Source organism: Myotis yumanensis, unplaced genomic scaffold (assembly GCF_028538775.1).
Source record: "Myotis yumanensis isolate MYYU_CA2020_CCGP unplaced genomic scaffold, mMyoYum1.0.hap1 SCAF_1, whole genome shotgun sequence".
In the NCBI taxonomy this organism is placed as follows: Eukaryota; Metazoa; Chordata; class Mammalia; order Chiroptera; family Vespertilionidae; genus Myotis; species Myotis yumanensis.
Window position 1 is genome coordinate 32958631 of NW_027223752.1, and position 17534 is coordinate 32976164.

The 17534-nt window shown below is 44.9% G+C and overlaps 1 protein-coding gene across 4 annotated transcripts in view; it reads left to right on the forward strand.

Moving 5' to 3' along the window:
* SLC8A3 (solute carrier family 8 member A3) overlaps positions 1 to 17534 on the forward strand; it is a 123105-nt gene that overhangs the window by 15634 nt on the left and 89937 nt on the right. For all 4 annotated transcript variants that reach the window (XM_070417356.1, XM_070417372.1, XM_070417365.1 and 1 more), the window contains exon 2: positions 9250 to 11098. In XM_070417356.1, the coding sequence (XP_070273457.1) occupies positions 9312 to 11098 (1787 nt within the window). In that variant the 5' untranslated portion in view covers positions 9250 to 9311. The remainder of the gene's footprint in view (positions 1 to 9249; positions 11099 to 17534) is intronic.

Genomic DNA, 17534 nt, shown 5'->3' on the forward strand with positions numbered 1-17534 from the left:
GATGCCTCAATTCCTTGCCTGGGCGTACAAGGCCCTTTTCTGTCCTAGTCCTCACTTACTTTTGCAGCTTTTTTCAAATGCCTTGTCCTTCAGCCACCCTGCTTGTCCAGGCTGTCATTCTCTTTATCATGGGCTTTGTTACCGTTGTGTGAGATGCACTGGCTTCTACCCAGTTCACTCCTGTTCATTCTCCAGATCCGAGGTCTAAAGTTACTTGGTTCATGGACTGGCCCTGACAATCTCAGGCAACCTCAGAGCTTTCTTCCTCTGAGCTTGTTGGCGCATTGCACATGCTTCCAAACCTAGTCCTTGTTTTGTTGTAATTGTTTGGTTTTCTGTCACTGTTCTCCAGTGAAGTGTGTTCCTAACCGGGAATTATATTTTTTTCATCTTACTGAAATTTGAAAAACCTTGCTCATAGCATCCCTGACAGATGGGATGCTCCATTTGAACACTGCCAAGAGTGGGAAAAATTACTGGATGTTATGCCTTCTATTTTTGCATACTTTTATCAATGTATCTATTCATTCAATAAATAAATACTGAACACCTACTATATGCCAGGCACTGATATAGGCACTGGGGATACAGAAATACCAAACAGATAAAAATTTCTACCCTCTAGGAATTTTTATGGTAATTTTTTGAATGTGCAAAAAAAAATGAGTTGAGTGCAAATCAGAGTACATTTTTTCAGTGTAATTTAGTGAAAGCCAACCTGTGACATATAGACTGGGTTTCATGCAAATGCATGCATGAATAAATAAATGAACAAAATGAATGAGCAAACAAAGAAGCCCTGAGGGAAAGTGTGGCCAAGTTAATCTAAGCCATCATCCCTGAAAGAAAAAAACAACTAGAAACATGTCTTGCTGAAAATGGATGAGTAGCATCATATTCCTGTGAAGATTAGGGAGCACTGGGTCTTTTACATTTCTTTAGTGAAAGTGTAAACCAAGCAGACCGCAGGTTTAGGGAGAGACAAAGGGAAAATCCACTTATGTGAGTACGGAGTTGGTGCTGACTATCCTTGGCAAGGTATGAAAGTGAGAGTGCAGGAGGATGGGATGTTTGTTCAGTGCCTAGAAAGGCTTTGCAGGACCCATTTGTGAGTCAGCTCATGATACACCGAGAGTCCTTTTCCTGGTCCAAAGAAAGTCCCTAATGGTTGGAATCCCTGAGATGCAAATGTTGTATCATAGTCAGGTTATGTTCCTTGTCTTCTCTCCCAGGATTCTCCACTTTGGGTGTACTCAACTAGTTTTTTTTAAAAAAACTAAATATCTAGGTTCTCCTCCCAGAGAGTCTGAAACTTAGGTCTGGAGTAGGGTCCAGCTGTCTGTCTTTTTTTAGAGCCCCAAAGTTATTCTAAAGCACAACCTCTCTAGCATGTGGCCCTACTGCTGGTAGTGCCTCCGCCTTGGGGGATGACTTGAACGCAGATGTAGATCCAGCAGTGGGAGAAGTGGAACTTAAGTGGGCAAAGCCCTTCCTTTCCCGTTTCTCTGGCCCACCCAGTCACTGTTTGTGACTCCCCAGATCTGTTAAGGACTTGCAGAGGGCAAAATGCTCTGGCTTCCACAGAGCCTGGTAAAAGTAAACCTAAGAATCATAGAATCAACAAGGCTTTGAATCCTAGACTTTTAGAGGCAGAGGGGATATCAGAATTCAGGTCCAACCTCTGAGCCCTATCAGTAGATTTCCACTGAGTGTGAGCACTTTTTGTCTTCTACCTCCAAAATAAATGTATAAATAAACAAAGCTTCCCTATATTGAGTTGAAATCCCCCCCTGGGAATTTACATGAGTGTAGAAGATGTACATGTAAACAGGCAAGCTCAGGTCAGTGTGCCAAGTGCTTCAGTGATGAACAAAGTGCTGGAGGAACAGGGGTGTAAATGACTCATTTGGAAAGTGGAGGAAGAGGGCATTGTCAGGGAAGGCTTCCCAGGGCAGGTAGAAGGTTCTGAGACTCTAGGTTCTTGACCTCAGGGCTCCAGATTCGTATCCTTCTCTCCCACCAGACCCTTTACCACCTGGGGTTGAAAAGCAGACTTTGGTAATAGACATACCAAGTTTCACAGCCCAGCGGTGTCCCTTGCTCAGCTATTGGACCTTTGGTGAATTATTTGTCTTTGAGCCCAAGACTCCTCATTTCTAAAACATACAACATTCCCTGTCTTATTGTGGGGTCCTTAGGGATTAAATAACAGCTATAAAAGTGCCTAACGCAGTGCCGGCCATAGAGTAGGTACCCAATGAATAGATGTGATTTTTGCTGTCATTTTAAAAGTCCTTGGTTCATGTAGAACACAAGGAGAAGGAGGCCTTCTGGTGCCTGGACCATTCAGGGGGCTTCCACTGGGGTGGTAGTGCCTGGGAAAATGTCAGCAGGGTTCCATGAAGTTGTCATATGGTTTGGATGCCACAAGGGTTTGAGGGGTTCCGGGGAAGGCAAAATATGACAGTTGCATGAGATCGGAGAAGCAAGAAAAGTCAAATACTGTATCATGTACTGTGGCAAGATTCTGTGTCCTGAAGCCATGCTGCATTGCAGCCACTGACCACATGGTTGAAGGAGCTGTGTAGCAACCAACCTGAGAGCTCAGAGCAGCATGAGAAAAAGATATCACTTCCCATGACATCATTGTAATCCATTACTCCCGTAATTACTTGTTTGTCTCCGTCCCTCAGAAGACAAACTCTCTAAGGTTGGGGATATGGTATAGCTCATCCATGGCTGTACTCCCAATCACCAGCACAGTGCTTGGCCTCAAATGGGCATTCAAAGAGTAGTTGTTCGAAGAATAGACTTGATCCAAGGAGCTTTTGGTAAATCCCAAATGTAGGCTCTCCTTGACTTTCTTTTGGGCTCCCCTTTCCTACCACCCTCCCTTAGCTTACTCTCTTAGGCACTGAGGTCTCTTGGGGAGTCTCAGGTCTGTGCCTGGCTCTCACATTACTCAGGCCCAACTCCACTGTGTCCCATCCCTTCTTTGCCTTTTGAGAGACAGGCTGCCTGCAATCAAAGCATCTTTGTCTTAATGGAACTGTGGAGATCACCCGACCCGACATGAATTTTCTGGATGGGGAAGCTCATGCCCCGAGAGGTTCACAGACTCTTCAAAGTCTCACAGCTTGCTGAGGCATGGCTGGGAAGAAAGTTCTCCCCGCCCGCACCCCTGCTTTCAGATTTGGGGCTCTACCACTGCTCTAGGCCGTCCTGGAGTATGTAGAGCCTCCACGCTTGTGGTGAGGCCTCCACATCCAGAAACACTCTCTCTGCCCTCTCCAGGGCCTTGCTCAAAGGGGGTACTCAAACCCAAAGTACATACCCAGCACAGTGGTTAACACCGCGTGTTCTGGAGTCAGGCTTCCAGAATCAAATGCTTATTTTTCTACTTAATAACTGTGATCTTGGGCAAATCAATCTTTATGAGCTCATATTTGCTTGCGTGTAAAATAGGCATGATGATAATAGTACTTCCTTTACTATAAAGATTCAAAGAGATAATGCACAAAAAACAGCACCGTTATGTTTTCCTCCTTGGATGCAAGTTCCAGTGGTGACAATCAAACCGCCTAAGCAGACTCTTGGAAGTGCAGGGGACTTAGTTCCTGTGTTTCTGGTGGGGGTCGGGGAGCATGCCACAGAGAGAGAGGGCTCTGCACTGACCCCCATGTCCTGCAGGCAGAGGAAGTGCCGAAGATGCAGTGCTCTTGGACTCGAGTGACACATTGGATCCAGTGCAGCCTGGCTGCACCTGAAATTTTAATGTAAATTGGCTGTGATGCCTGTGTAGGGGCCCAGATTTAGAAGCAGAGCAGGACGACTCTACACAGGCTGGTGACAGGCTCGGAGCAGTGTTCCCATTGGAGAAAGTGGAGGGCGTAGCAGAGGGAGAATTTGCTCAGTCTGGCCTGGTGGCACTGTTTTATTAATGATCTGGAAGAGCAGAGGAACAGTGACTTTAATTAAATTTGCCAGTGATATTAAAAGATGTCAAGAGCCACTGCTGAGGACACAGACACCTTGCAGATGGCCCCAGGGGGTGTTAGGAAAATAATCCAGGAAAGAGATGAGAGGCTGTGGGCTGAGCCGGGGCCTCCATTCAGCTGAGGAAGAGGAATGTGACGTGGGGACAGAGGGTCATCATCTGCAGACTGTACATACACTAGGCCCGCCCTCTTCATCTGTATCTGTTCTGTTTCCAAAGGATTTCTAACTGATCTTTCTGCTCTGGTCTTGTCCCTCTTACAGCCATGCCTAAACCCTTTAGCTGAATTGGTTTTTTCTGAACTACAAATCAGACCATGTCATTCTCCTGTTTAAAATCCTGTCATTGGCTTTTCCCTGCCCTTAGGATACAATCCCATCTTCTCAGCCTGACATATACAACGCCATAAATTGAGCCCTCCCTGCATGTCCAGTCTTCTGAACACTCATCTTCTGCCCCTCCCGCTTCCCACAGGACTCCTTGTAATCCCACGTACACAGCAGGCTTCCCCATGTCTTCGTGTCTTTGCTTAGGCTGTTCTCTTTGACTCGAATACCCTTCCCACTTTTTTGTTTTGTTTTGTTTGACTGAAGCTCACTTATGCTTGAAGACTCATTTCAGGGATCACCTCCTTCAGCATGCCTCCCTAACTCCCCAGGCTGGCTCCGTGCCCTCCTCATGTTCTCACAGCATTGCCTTCACTTATTATAGTAAAAGTGCCGGTTTGTGCAGCTCTCCATCCCTGCTGGATAGTACCCTGGAGGGCAAACCTGGGATCTTATTTTTCATTTTTCCCACCAGCCTCTAGTATCAGGCCTGGCAAATCACCTGCTTTTGTTCATTTTTGTCAACATGAACTGATGGAAGGATATTTGGGCGAGAGACTGCATTGGACAACTAGGACAGCCGCAGCAAGCCTGGGGACTAGGCCAGTGTACCAAATGGCTAGTCTCTCCTGTTAGGGTGTGTGGGGCAGTCATATTGCTCCTAAGTCCACAGGGGACTGGAAGCTGATTGGGGGTCATGGACATTTTCTAACAAAGTGAGACATCTTAGTAAATAGAGTGGTGAAAACCAGACCATTTCATGTCATCTCTGTGGGAGTTCTGACTCTCCCTTCCTTGCTTTATACTTGGAGGAAATGACTTAACTAAATCTCAGTTTCCTGAAACTAAAGTGGGATAGAAATAGTACTAACATCACGGGATTGTTATGAAGATGAACGGAGGAAGTACTTAGCATTATCCCACAATAGGCAGTTTTAAGTGTTATTTGCTATTATTAATATCTTCATCATTTGGGGTGGTTCTCAGGGATCTCTAGCTGAGTCCTATTCCTGAGTATGCCGTAGGGGTGATGAAGAGCCTTCTAGAAACATTTGGGTTTCTAAGGACTCGGGTGGACTCCCAGGATTTTGGGGTCTTTCTCAATTGGTGTCTGAAGCACACAAAAATGACCATTGGCTTCATCAGAGGTGCCCCTCTCCTATTGGCAAAACCTCAGGCAAAAACCATTTCCTGGCAGGGCTGGAAAGAACAACTGGGAATTCACAGGTCATTTTCTACCTTCAATTCCAAAAATTTGGTGCAGGCGTTTACTAGCCTCCTTCTTGCCTTGTATTCTTTCATCCTTTCCTTCAGCTCATCTGTTTTCATAGGGAAAAGTCTTTCTAAACGGGCCTCTGATTCTGACCACGTGATAGCTCATTTCCCATAGAAACCTGTTGCCACAGGTGTCGGTAAGACTGAGGAGATCCTCCTTGATTCTCCTGCAGGGTAAGAGAAGCAGGAGTCCTTGTCCCTGTTAATCTGGATAACTCCACTACCTCAATGTTCCGTGTCCTTTGACTGCAGGCCAGCTTTCTTCCCTAACCTGTGGATAGCCTGCCTTCTTGGGGTTGGCTGGTCTACACAGCTGCCACCTCCTGTCACCTCGTTGGCTCTTGATCAAAGAGCTGCTCCAGCTGTGCCCACCTTCTGTCTCCTCCTGCATGGGGCTTATCAGAGGTGTGGGGTTTTCAGAGGTCAAGGCAGGGTGCCAAGATCTGTCTCTACCCATATTTCTCTAGGGTGGGTGATTGTTAAACCTGTGAAGGGGTCTCTGTGTACATCACAGATTATGAGAGCTTTTTCAGTCTTTTGAATATGGATGCTGAACACCTTCAACCACTCTGCTCTTCCACAGTCATTCTTGTAACCTTTTCTCTTCAGAGTGAGGTCAAAGCCCCAAACACCTGCTCTGATGACCCCCAGTACCTGGACTAATGGGGAATGTAGGCCTCAGCACTTGGCTGCCATTCTGGGGAATAGGAAACCAAGTTAATCCACAGAGCCCTTTGGGAGGAAGGCCTTCAAGATTACAGCATGCACCAAGGCGTACTGTGTCCTAAGAGAACTTCTCTTTGTGTACAAACCTTGGGAGTTTAAAGAGGTCCTATATAACCTCTAAAATCGAGTGAGAATTTGTCTATGGTATTTGTATATTCTGTTTCTAAAACAAATGGCTATATTCAGATCATAAAATGGTTTTAAAAAAGGCCAATGTTGGAGTGGGGTTAGTCTGCTCAGGCTGCCATAACAAAATACCATAGCCCGGGTGACTTAAACAACAGAAGTTAATTTTCTCACAGTTCTGGAGGCTGGGAGTCTAAGATCAAGGTGTTGGCCAATTCCGTTTCTGGCAAGAGCCATCTTCCTGGCTTGCAGATGGCCACTTGCTGTGTCTTCACATGGTAGATATCTCACTCTCTCTCTCTCTCTCTCTCTCTCTCCCTCCCTCCCTCCCCCTTTTTTTTGGTCACCAATCTTATCAGAGTAGGACCCTACCCTGTGACCTCATTATACCTTAATTACCTCTTTTTTAAAAAAATATATTTTATTGACTTTTTATAGGGAGGAAGGGAGAGGGATAGGGAGTTAGAAACATCGATCAGCTGCCTCCTGCACACTCCCCACTGGGGATGTGCACGCAACCAAGGTACATGCCCTTGACCGGAATCGAACCTGGGACCCTTCAGTCCGCAGACCTATGCTCTATCCATTGAGCCAAACCAGTTAGGGCCTTAATTACCTCTTAAAAGACCTATCTCACTGTACATTCACATTGGGGCTTAAGGCTTCAACACATGAATGTGTGGGGGGTGGAGGGGATAGACACAATTCAATTATAGCCCTGAGTAAGCTTCCTTAGTGACTACATAGATTTATTCCAAAAACATACATTTACTGAACACCCTACTATCTCACTATTAGGATACCATGATAAACAGAATAGACATAGTCCTTGCCTTTGTGTCATTCATAGTTTAGTAGGTGAGTTAGACATTAATCATATAACCTCACACAAAATACAGGTAACTTCAAAGCTTTATAAATGCTGTGAAAGAAAAGTAAAGAATGTGATGAGAGAACACAACAGAGGGAGTTGACCATTTTGGGGGCGAGGGAAAGTTTTCTTGAGAAGGCAAATTAAGCTATGATCCGGATTGTTAAGAATGGGGATGCAAAGAAGAAACAGTCATGTCAGGAATGCATGGATGATGTCATGTGCAAAGGTCCTGAGGTGGAAAATAACCTGATAGGAAGTTCATTGTTGCTGAAGTGCAGTAAGAGGAAGAGTGGCAGGAGATAAAGGGGGGAAAGAAGGAAGTGATAGTGTAAGTTTTTTGTTTTGTTTTTGCTTTTTTAAAACAGATTACTGTGGCTATATAAGGAAATGGACTAGAGAATGGCAAGAGTTGGAGTGGTGAATTCAGTTTGGTAGTTGCTGCATAGATTCATCAGGTGAGGAGTAATGGTGTCTTGGGCTGTGACGGTGGTAATAGAGGTCAAGGAAGAATTGATAGGACTTCGTGCTGGATTGGATAAGGGACAGGTCAGAGAGGAAGGCTTGCAGACTAGCAGGAGTAACTGGGTGGATGGAGGTGCTATTTTCTGAGATGGGAAACAGCAGAGGAGGAGGAGCAGGTCTGTATGCAAATGAGCATTTCTTTATTACTAGAAGTTCCCCACATGGTTGTAGCAGAAGTGGAAAAATTGGCAATTTTTTTTAAAGCTATTGCATGGTTATTTGCATTCTCATTCTACCTGAATGAGGCAATGAGTGGAAAGATGAGTCTTAGTTTCAGTGGAGTTTCTTTCCATTCTTCTGAATTCGCCTTTTAATAGCTCGAGGCCAGCAGATGAGGCTGCATTTCACCCCGAAATCTTGTCTCCAGTTAATAACAGTTATTTGAGAGCCACTTGCGTGTTTTATTAATAGTGATTTCTACCACGTGGCTTTTTCGGGGTTTGGTTTGGAATTTGAGTGGCTGACTGATCTTCATCTTCCTGTAACTGGAAACCAAAACTGTTTCATAAGCATGTTTTGCTGGAGGGCTAAGGGCTGCTGTGGACTGGGTCTTGGGCAGAACTTACAGGGCCTTGGTTTAGCTACATTGCAGGTAGCACTCACTACAGAATCAACTCTCTTGATTTTCCAAGCAATCTCAGAATTACAGCTTGCCTGCAGAAGTTGTGCATTGAGGGCTCAATTGCACATAGACAAGGTGTTCTGTTTTGGAGGTTAGCTCATGATAAGTTCAAGTCAATATGTGTTCTTGCAAACCTATGTTATGCAAGATTCTTGAGTATGATGACATTGAGGTAAAGAAGACTGAAAACCCTAGAAATAGTATAAGTGGGGATGAAAATTTAGGTCATCTTTGGCCTATTTTAAGTTGATTCTTTTTAAAAAAAATGTTTTTATTGATTTAAGGGAGGAAAGGAGAGGGAGAGAGAGATAGAAGCTTCAATGATGAGAGAGAATCATTAATCGGCTGCCTCCTGCATGCCTCCTACTGAGGATCAAGCCTGAAACTTGGGCATGTGCCCTGGGAATCGAACTGTGAACTCCTGATTCATAGGTTGACTCTCAACCACTGAGCAACACCAGCTGGGCTTAGGTTGATTCTTGAGAACTCTCACTGATAACAGTAGGGTTGGGAGACAGGACAAGATGGCATCACTTATGTTTCCATTACCAGTATTCCCAGCTATTTTAAGCATTCTACAACTGAGTCTCCACCAGATGGTCCTGAGGACAAAGCAGCTATTTGTGTCTCCCACTGATATGTATTTTTCCAAGTGAGAGACTGCCCCATATGTTAGTGCAATATGTTATTCAGGATGAAATACCAGTTTCTATTGGTGGGAATCTGCCATTGCCGTCTCCCTTTTCCTCATGCCTTTTCCTACCTCTCTGGTCTTTTCTAGGTCTCTGGCCTGTCAGGAGGACCGTTGGTGCTGCAGTGGAAGCCAGTGGCTAAGTCTCATGTATGGCGTGGTTAAGGTTGCAGCCTCTCACCTCTGCCTTCCTCCATTTTGGGCTGATAACTTTTGTGCTCTTCCTGAATGGTCTTCGGGCAGAGACTGGTGGCTCAGGGGATGTGCCCAGCACAGGGCAGAACAATGAGTCCTGTCGGGAGTCATCAGACTGCAAGGAGGGTGTCATCTTACCAATCTGGTACCCGGAGAACCCTTCCCTTGGGGATAAGATTGCCAGGGTCATTGTCTATTTTGTGGCTCTGATATACATGTTCCTTGGGGTATCCATCATCGCTGACCGCTTCATGGCATCTATTGAAGTCATTACTTCTCAAGAGAAAGAGGTGACTGTCAAAAAGCCCAATGGAGAGACCAGCACAACAATGATTCGGGTATGGAATGAAACTGTCTCCAACCTGACCCTTATGGCTCTGGGTTCCTCTGCTCCTGAGATCCTCCTCTCTTTAATTGAGGTGTGTGGTCACGGGTTCATTGCTGGTGATCTGGGACCTTCTACCATCGTGGGCAGTGCATCCTTCAACATGTTCATCATCATTGCCATCTGTGTGTATGTGGTCCCCGATGGAGAGACTCGTAAGATCAAGCACCTGCGAGTGTTCTTTGTCACTGCTGCTTGGAGCATCTTTGCCTATATCTGGCTCTATATGATCCTGGCAGTCTTCTCTCCTGGTGTGGTCCAGGTGTGGGAAGGCCTCCTCACTCTCTTTTTTTTCCCAGTGTGTGTCCTTCTAGCCTGGATGGCAGATAAGAGACTGCTCTTCTACAAATACATGCACAAAAAGTACCGCACAGATAAACACCGAGGAATTATCATAGAGACAGCGGGTGGCCACTCCAAGAGCATTGAGATGGATGGGAAAATGATGAATTCCCACTTTCTAGATGGGAATCTGGTGCCACCAGAAGGGAAGGAAGTGGATGAGTCCCGCAGGGAGATGATCCGGATTCTCAAGGATCTGAAGCAAAAACATCCAGAGAAGGAGTTAGATCAGCTGGTAGAGATGGCCAATTACTATGCTCTTTCCCATCAACAGAAGAGCCGCGCCTTCTACCGGATTCAAGCCATCCGTATGATGATTGGTGCAGGCAATATCCTGAGGAAACATGCTGCAGAACAAGCCAAGAAATCCGCTTCTATTAGTGAGGTGCACGCTGATCAGCCTGAGGACTTTGTCTCCAAGGTCTTCTTTGACCCATGCTCTTACCAGTGCCTGGAGAACTGTGGGGCTATACTCCTGACAGTGGTGAGGAAAGGGGGGGACACATCCAAAACCATGTATGTGGACTACAAAACAGAGGATGGTTCTGCCAATGCAGGGGCTGACTATGAGTTCACAGAGGGCACCCTGGTTCTGAAGCCAGGAGAGACCCAGAAGGAGTTCTCTGTGGGCATCATTGATGATGACATTTTTGAGGAGGACGAATACTTCTTTGTGAGGTTGAGCAATGTCCGCATAGAGAATGAGCAGCCAGAGGAAGGGATGGCTCCAACAATACAGAATAGTGTTCCCTTGCCTTCCAGGGCTGTCCTGGTGTCCCCTTGTGTGGCCAAAGTTACTATCTTGGATGATGACCATGCAGGCATCTTCACTTTTGAATGTGACACTATTCGTATCAGTGAGAGTATTGGTGTCATGGAGGTCAAGGTTCTGCGGACATCTGGTGCCAAGGGCACAGTCATCGTTCCCTTTAGGACAGTGGAAGGGACAGCCAGGGGAGGTGGTGAAGATTTTGAAGACATATATGGGGAGTTGGAGTTCAAGAATAATGAAACTGTGTAAGTAACTTTCAGTATTCTATCCCCTGCTATCCCTTGCCATATCCTTCTATCCTTCTGCATCACTTTTTAAAATTTTTCTTGGATTTGTGTTAACATCAAACTTTGGTTCCATCACAGGTATGCAGGATCAGCAGACACTACTGGCAGTTTCTGCTTCCAAACTCTCCTTCAGTTTTCTCACTTTAAAATAATTCTAGGCAAGGAATCCTGAGGCAGGATCTAAGGACACAGATTTTGTCTACTGAAACACAGCATGATGGCTGGTGGAGGTGTGGGGTGACAGAAGTTCTGATATCAGGTTTTGGAGAATTCTTGTGATTAAGCGAGAGCTAGGAGACTACTCGGGTGTCTCCTTCCTCCTCTCCTTGTGCCAAGAGCTTCTATGAGCTTTGAAGCCAATCCTTTCCACTCTGAGACAGTGATAGCCCAATCAGGACATCCTCAAGAAAGCAAGTGGCATTGGGTGTTTTGTTTTTTTCCCCAGTGCCATATTGTAGTTGTATTGTACAACCAGATTTCAGGTGCCTCTCCTTCAATTTGGAAATTGCAAAGTTGATTGAAACTTGGCAATCTGTTTAAATGCTTGTAGGCTCTTCTATGAGGCTTGCCTAGTCTAGGTGAGATGAGTCAGTATGGCTTGGTACTGGATGTATGTTGGAGGAGCAGAGCTTCCAGGGCAGCAGCCACTGTCTTTAGTCACAGATCTAAGCTCCAAATTCTGTCTAAGCAGTGAAGGAGAAGCCTTTTAAGAATTGTTGGAGAAAACACATCTTCTGTGTGGTCATCTCTTTTCACAGCCTGGAATTCTCCTGAAATAGTTTCCAGGTTATGGCCCCATTTAGTCCTTCTCACACAGTGGGTATTACACTTCTATTGCCTCTGTAACTCTCCCCATTGAACTTTCTTATGCTGGGTCCTCTGTCCTCTTTCAGATAGATGGCTGTGAAGAAGAACACAGAATGACTTTCCCCAGGATTTGCAGCTTTTGGGAGGGTAGACTTTCCAGGGGGGCCAAGAAGGATGGGGATGAGAAAGGAGAACCTTGTCTCCGAATTCCTGTGGTGTCCACAAACGATTAGCAGTGGCAGGAGAAGGTGTGAAGAACAAAGGGGGAATATAGAAGCGGGGCGGGGGGGGTGGGGGGAGAGGGGAGAGGGATATCAAACTGCTCCAAGAACCTGCTGAAAACATTTTCAGTGGGAGATGAAAACATAAACTTCCAGAGGAACTCATGGAAAAGGGGGTCCATAGATCCGAAGGAGAGATGCCATAGACGAGCTTCTCCCCAGGTCCAGCCTTGGGACAGAGCTTAAAAGAGGTTGGGTTCTGCTGACAACAGAGCTGAGTGTCATTCAGGAGACTCTGCTCTTGTCCTTTCAAATTCTTCCCACTAATGTGACTTTGGGCAGGTTGTTTAGTCTTAGCTCTAGAACTAAATAGTTTCATCTGTAAAGTGGGAATAACAACACTTTTCTTGCAGGGTGGCAGGGTCAGATCTTTTTGCAGGGCCTCCCAGCTCTAGGATTTTCTGTACCATTGACATAGGCCACTCAATGTAGGTCATATCTGCACCAGCCAAGGATGGGACAGGGGAGATTGTTTCCTGAAGTGAAACAGCCACTGACAAATTGATTTATTAGTGCTCTATTTAGTCATTTTGCTGGGAAGGATAGTCATTTGTTAGCGTAAGTAAAAACATGTGCCATCCGGAGAATGCGATCCATTTATATGTGCTCTGGGGAGAGTGTTTATACATACAAATGAAGGACAGGCCCTCGCTGGGAAGACAACTCCGTGAGATTTCATACACGTTTATGGCAATGTCAGTATATAAGAGGTTACTGTCAGGCATTAAATCACATCAAGACCACAGCATTGGCCATAATTTGACAGACTTATGGTTCCTTTAGTTCAGTACCTATCCACCAGTGGCACTGAAGGATAGTTTTTGAGAGAGCAGAGGCTTGGCTCCAAATTCCTTTGTCCCATTAATAATCAACTGTGCACCTAAGGATCTCTGAATAGGCTAAACGTTGCTATCTGTGTTTTCAGCTTGAATGTAACTATGCTTCATGGATGATCACTTCTAGGTGACATTGGTGCTAAATGTATCTCAACCTCCACACATTTGAGATTCTGGTCCAGGTATTCTAGGATTTGGTGAACAAGTCTATGTTCCCATCTATTCCTGTGCATTATTTTTTAGACCTTAGTAGACTTAGACTACCCCTTTGGTCTTCTTCATTGCAGAAGACGGAGTCCACAACCTGCTAGTCTCTCCTCACATTGCACCTCTCTGCTTGATACTTTAAATTTTACTGGAGGCAATTTAATGTAGCAGAAAAACCATGGACTCTAAATACTCTGGGTTAGGGTGTTGTCTCAACTATAGATTTAACCACCTAGTTTTGGGGAATTTTATTAATTTATGAGATTATTTTGTCATTGGTAATAAGGGGGTAGTAATGTTTCTTGCAGGACTGTTACGATGATTCAAGATATTGTATGCACTGTTCCTGTACATGGTACGTGATCAGTGAATGAGGCCATTGATAGTAATATTGATGAATGAACAGTATTCTTCAGAAGACACCGTGGAGGTGATAGGTTGCTTGTATCTCTGTGTGACCCACATTAATAAGCATGCTAGTTTGGGGCTGTCATGAAGATTCCTAGTCTAAACTCTTAAAATATTAAAGTATTAGAGCCAGAAAGGACCATAGAATATCTTGAGAGTGGTGTTCCTTGGATTTTAATGTGCTGATGAACCACCCACAGATCTTGCTAAAATGCAGATTCAGTTTCAAAATGTCTAGAGTAGGGCTCGAGATGCTGCATTTCTAAAACCTCCTGATGCCATTGGCCCCAACTTAGAGTTGAAACCCTCAGGGTACTTAGACAGAAGCTGTGCAATGCCTGCAACAGTGGCACTTTCTCATCCTTCCCTCTTTATGTAGCTCTGTCAGCCCGGTAGCATTGTCAGTTTTGCCCCCACCACACTCCTCTAAATCTATTCAGGTAAAGCTGGGCTTGTGCTCTATCAATAACATTGGATCTGTGAGTTCACTTATTTGGCTTTATGCTTTCCTTCTTCAAAGACGGTGAGATGGAAAAACATGAACTTTGGAGCTTGACAGACAGTGGGAATCCATCAATCACCAGCTGTGTAACTTTGAACACGTCTCTTCACCTGTCTGAGTCCCAGATAGTTTGTTGGGATGATAGGAATCATGGTATCTAACCTGCAGGTGTGTGATAAGTACTACATTCAAATACGAAGAAAATGCACAACGCTTGCTCGTAGAAGGTGCTCAGACATGCAATAGATGTTCATTAAATTCTGCCGTGTGCCAGGTACATTGCTAGGGACTCCGGAGATAATAAAGACAAGCTGGCATCTCAGCTCGCAAGGATCTTCCTCTCAGGTGGAGAGGATACAGGTATTCAGACAGGTTGGGAGAGGCATATGCGTGAGATAAGTTCAATAAAAGAGGAATAAAATACCCTTGTTGTATGCATGACACCACTAACGTTTTCAGAGTAACCATAGGGATAGTAATGAAGTAGGTGACATGGGGGTGGGAACATGATTACTTTAAACCCACATTACAATAAACTCTTGACATTTGAGAGGGATACTATTGAGAAGAATCCCTACCTTTTTGACTACCACTGCTGTACATGATGAGAATTGTGGCCTTTGAGCTGACAATAGCAAAACCTCACAAGGTTGTGGGTTCTGCCAGCACGTTAATCTCACTCACTAAACACGTGACTAGCCCAGGCTCATGGCACGCCGCTGCAACATAACAGATTACTGAAGTTCATGGACGTTTGGGGTCTCTGGGAGTAGTCAAAACCACAGATGTCAAATATGCAAATGCCAAGATCTGCTGTAATTAAACAGCTTAGGCCTCTTTTGAAGAAGAATGGTGTATTAGCTGTGCCACATATTTTCCAACAAAATTAGACTGTTAAAGCTGGAAGGTGCCTGGCCGGAATGGCTCAGTGGTTGAGCATCAACCTATGAACCAGGAGGTCATGGTTTGATTCCCAGTCAGGGCACTTGCTGGGATTGCTGGCTTGATCTGCAGTGTTGGGCGTGCAGGAGGCAGTCAGACAATGATTCTCTCTCATCATTGATGTTTCTATCTCCCCCTCTCCCTTCCTCTCTGAAATCAATACAAATATATTTAAAAAATAAAAATAAAATATCTTGTGGGGGAAAAAAAGCTAGAAGGTATCTGACCTCCCATTTTCGCGAATGATGAGGCTGGATTCAGAGAGGGAAAGTGACTTGTCCAACAGCTATCTATGAAAGAAAGTTAGAGTTGGAAAGGAGTTTTTAAAGGGCACAGACTTAATATCTTTGGACTTTTCCATTTTATTTGAACTCATCAGAAAAATATTAGCTTTGGAAAGGATATGGAAATTCTTGGGTGGAAGATGCTCTGGAAGTACAAATCCAAGAATATTATGTGACTAACGTCTTAACCAACACTAAGAATATATTATGCACTATTTTAAATCTCTTGCTTCACCTTGAGACTGTTCAGAAGGAAAATATTGAACCCATAGAAATTAAACACACACACATACAACTTTAACTTAGTGATCTCTTACTGAGAAAATGTGACATCTTTCAGGCCCTGCTGGTAAACTGCAGACAAGACCTTGTTCCATGAAATAATGACATATTTTCACAATGATGCAGGCCATTCTCCACCAGGGGTGTTTGCTCCCTACCGTTTCAGCCCTTAGAGACCTTTCCATCAAAACTTTAGGAAAGTTTGGAGTGCTCTGGACACGACGTAAACATTGTCCAACTTGTCTGAAACAAAGGAGGCCCCCCCCTTTTTTTTCTTTGATTCAGCAGAGTGTTAGGATCTTCTCTTTCCTGCCACCCAGGGAGGTCATTTGCCTTCAGAATGCCCTGTCTGTGCTTGAGAAAAGCCATGAGCTGCAAGCTGTGTGAGGGTGGGAGTCAGATGGAGGTGGTGATCATTGTCTAAGGGCCAGTATCCTCCCTTTCCGCTGGCCTCTGCCTCAGTGCCCGACTTCCAGTGACAAGCTCTCTCCCCAGCTTTAGGTAGCCAGTCGGTCACCAGGACCCATGGCTCCATGGAACTCGTGGTGGCTTCGAGTTGTTCTGAAGAAGGGAATCCATGTCTATGCCAGTTGCTGAATGGGGAACTTAGCACAGTGGGACATTTCAAGTGGGTTGTTCAACAACGGTTCTTCTGGGACTAAAGGACTGATCACAGGCTATCTGGCCTTTTTAGCAGAGCTGTGGATATTATACCCAGAAAAGTCCCACACCCTGATAATTTTTCTTTCTTACTGAAACTGTAAAAAATTATAGCAAAGAAGGACATATTCCAACTCCAGGATCCATAAAGCACCCCAAATCTACTTAAATGTTATATGTCTTCAGAAATCACTACAAGTCCAGAGCCTTCCTAGTTCATTTGTTTTAGGCCTAAGGGCGCAGGGTCCTCAGGCAACACTGGATCAGGCAGCACCCCTCTCCCTGTCTTGGTCAGGAGCCATATGCATGCCCGCCCCAGTCTTTTCACATTAACTCATCCTCTGGAAAACTCAGTGTTGCAGGGTTGGAGATCCCACGAGGGAGAATGTCAGGTTGGTTTCCGGAGAAGGCACATTGTGATTGACCACAGGACTGGCCAGTGAGAAAATGAAACAGGCTGATGCCCAGCACAGGCCCTCCTGTGCCCTGCTCGGAGAGGTGCTGGTTGGGACTTCAGGCAGTAATAATAAAGGGTGCCGATGGCGGTTCTGCCATGGCCTTGCTTATTTTGTCTCAACTCCTGGCTTTAGGTCAGAGTTTCCTCATTCACTCGCAAGAGCGATGGAAAGGGACACTTAGGCAAAGTGATGCAGGTGAGTGGGGAGGACTCTTCCATGTCGTCCAACCTTTTATCAACTTCCCAGATGTATTTGGGTGGTGTATGAGCACTTGTTCCTTCTCTACCTTTTGGTTCTGCCCGCAACAACTCCACAAGGAAGGTAGTAGAAATTCAGAACTATGGTCTTCAGCTTATTCAAGGTGTTGTTTTCTTGTTGTTTTGAAAAAGAGAGACTAAATTGTGCTTCTAGAACCCAATAGGAAACCCTGGCCTAGAGCCACTAGGATATAATTGATAGTTGGAGAGAGAATGCCTTGATGTACAAATAGAGCAAACTCCCCATATTTAAATTCTGCATAGTCCAGAAGCATTTTGGAGGAATCAAATGCTTTGCTACGTGACCATGAAGGAAAACATAGGATAAACATTCTTAGGTGGCATGATAGTTATCATGCATAGGAATTATATTCTCACCCCTATCATCTATCAGGTACCCAGGTAGGAAATTACCTGGAGAAGTAGAGTAGAAGATCAAGTTGAAAGTGAAACTTATTCATTATGGAGGA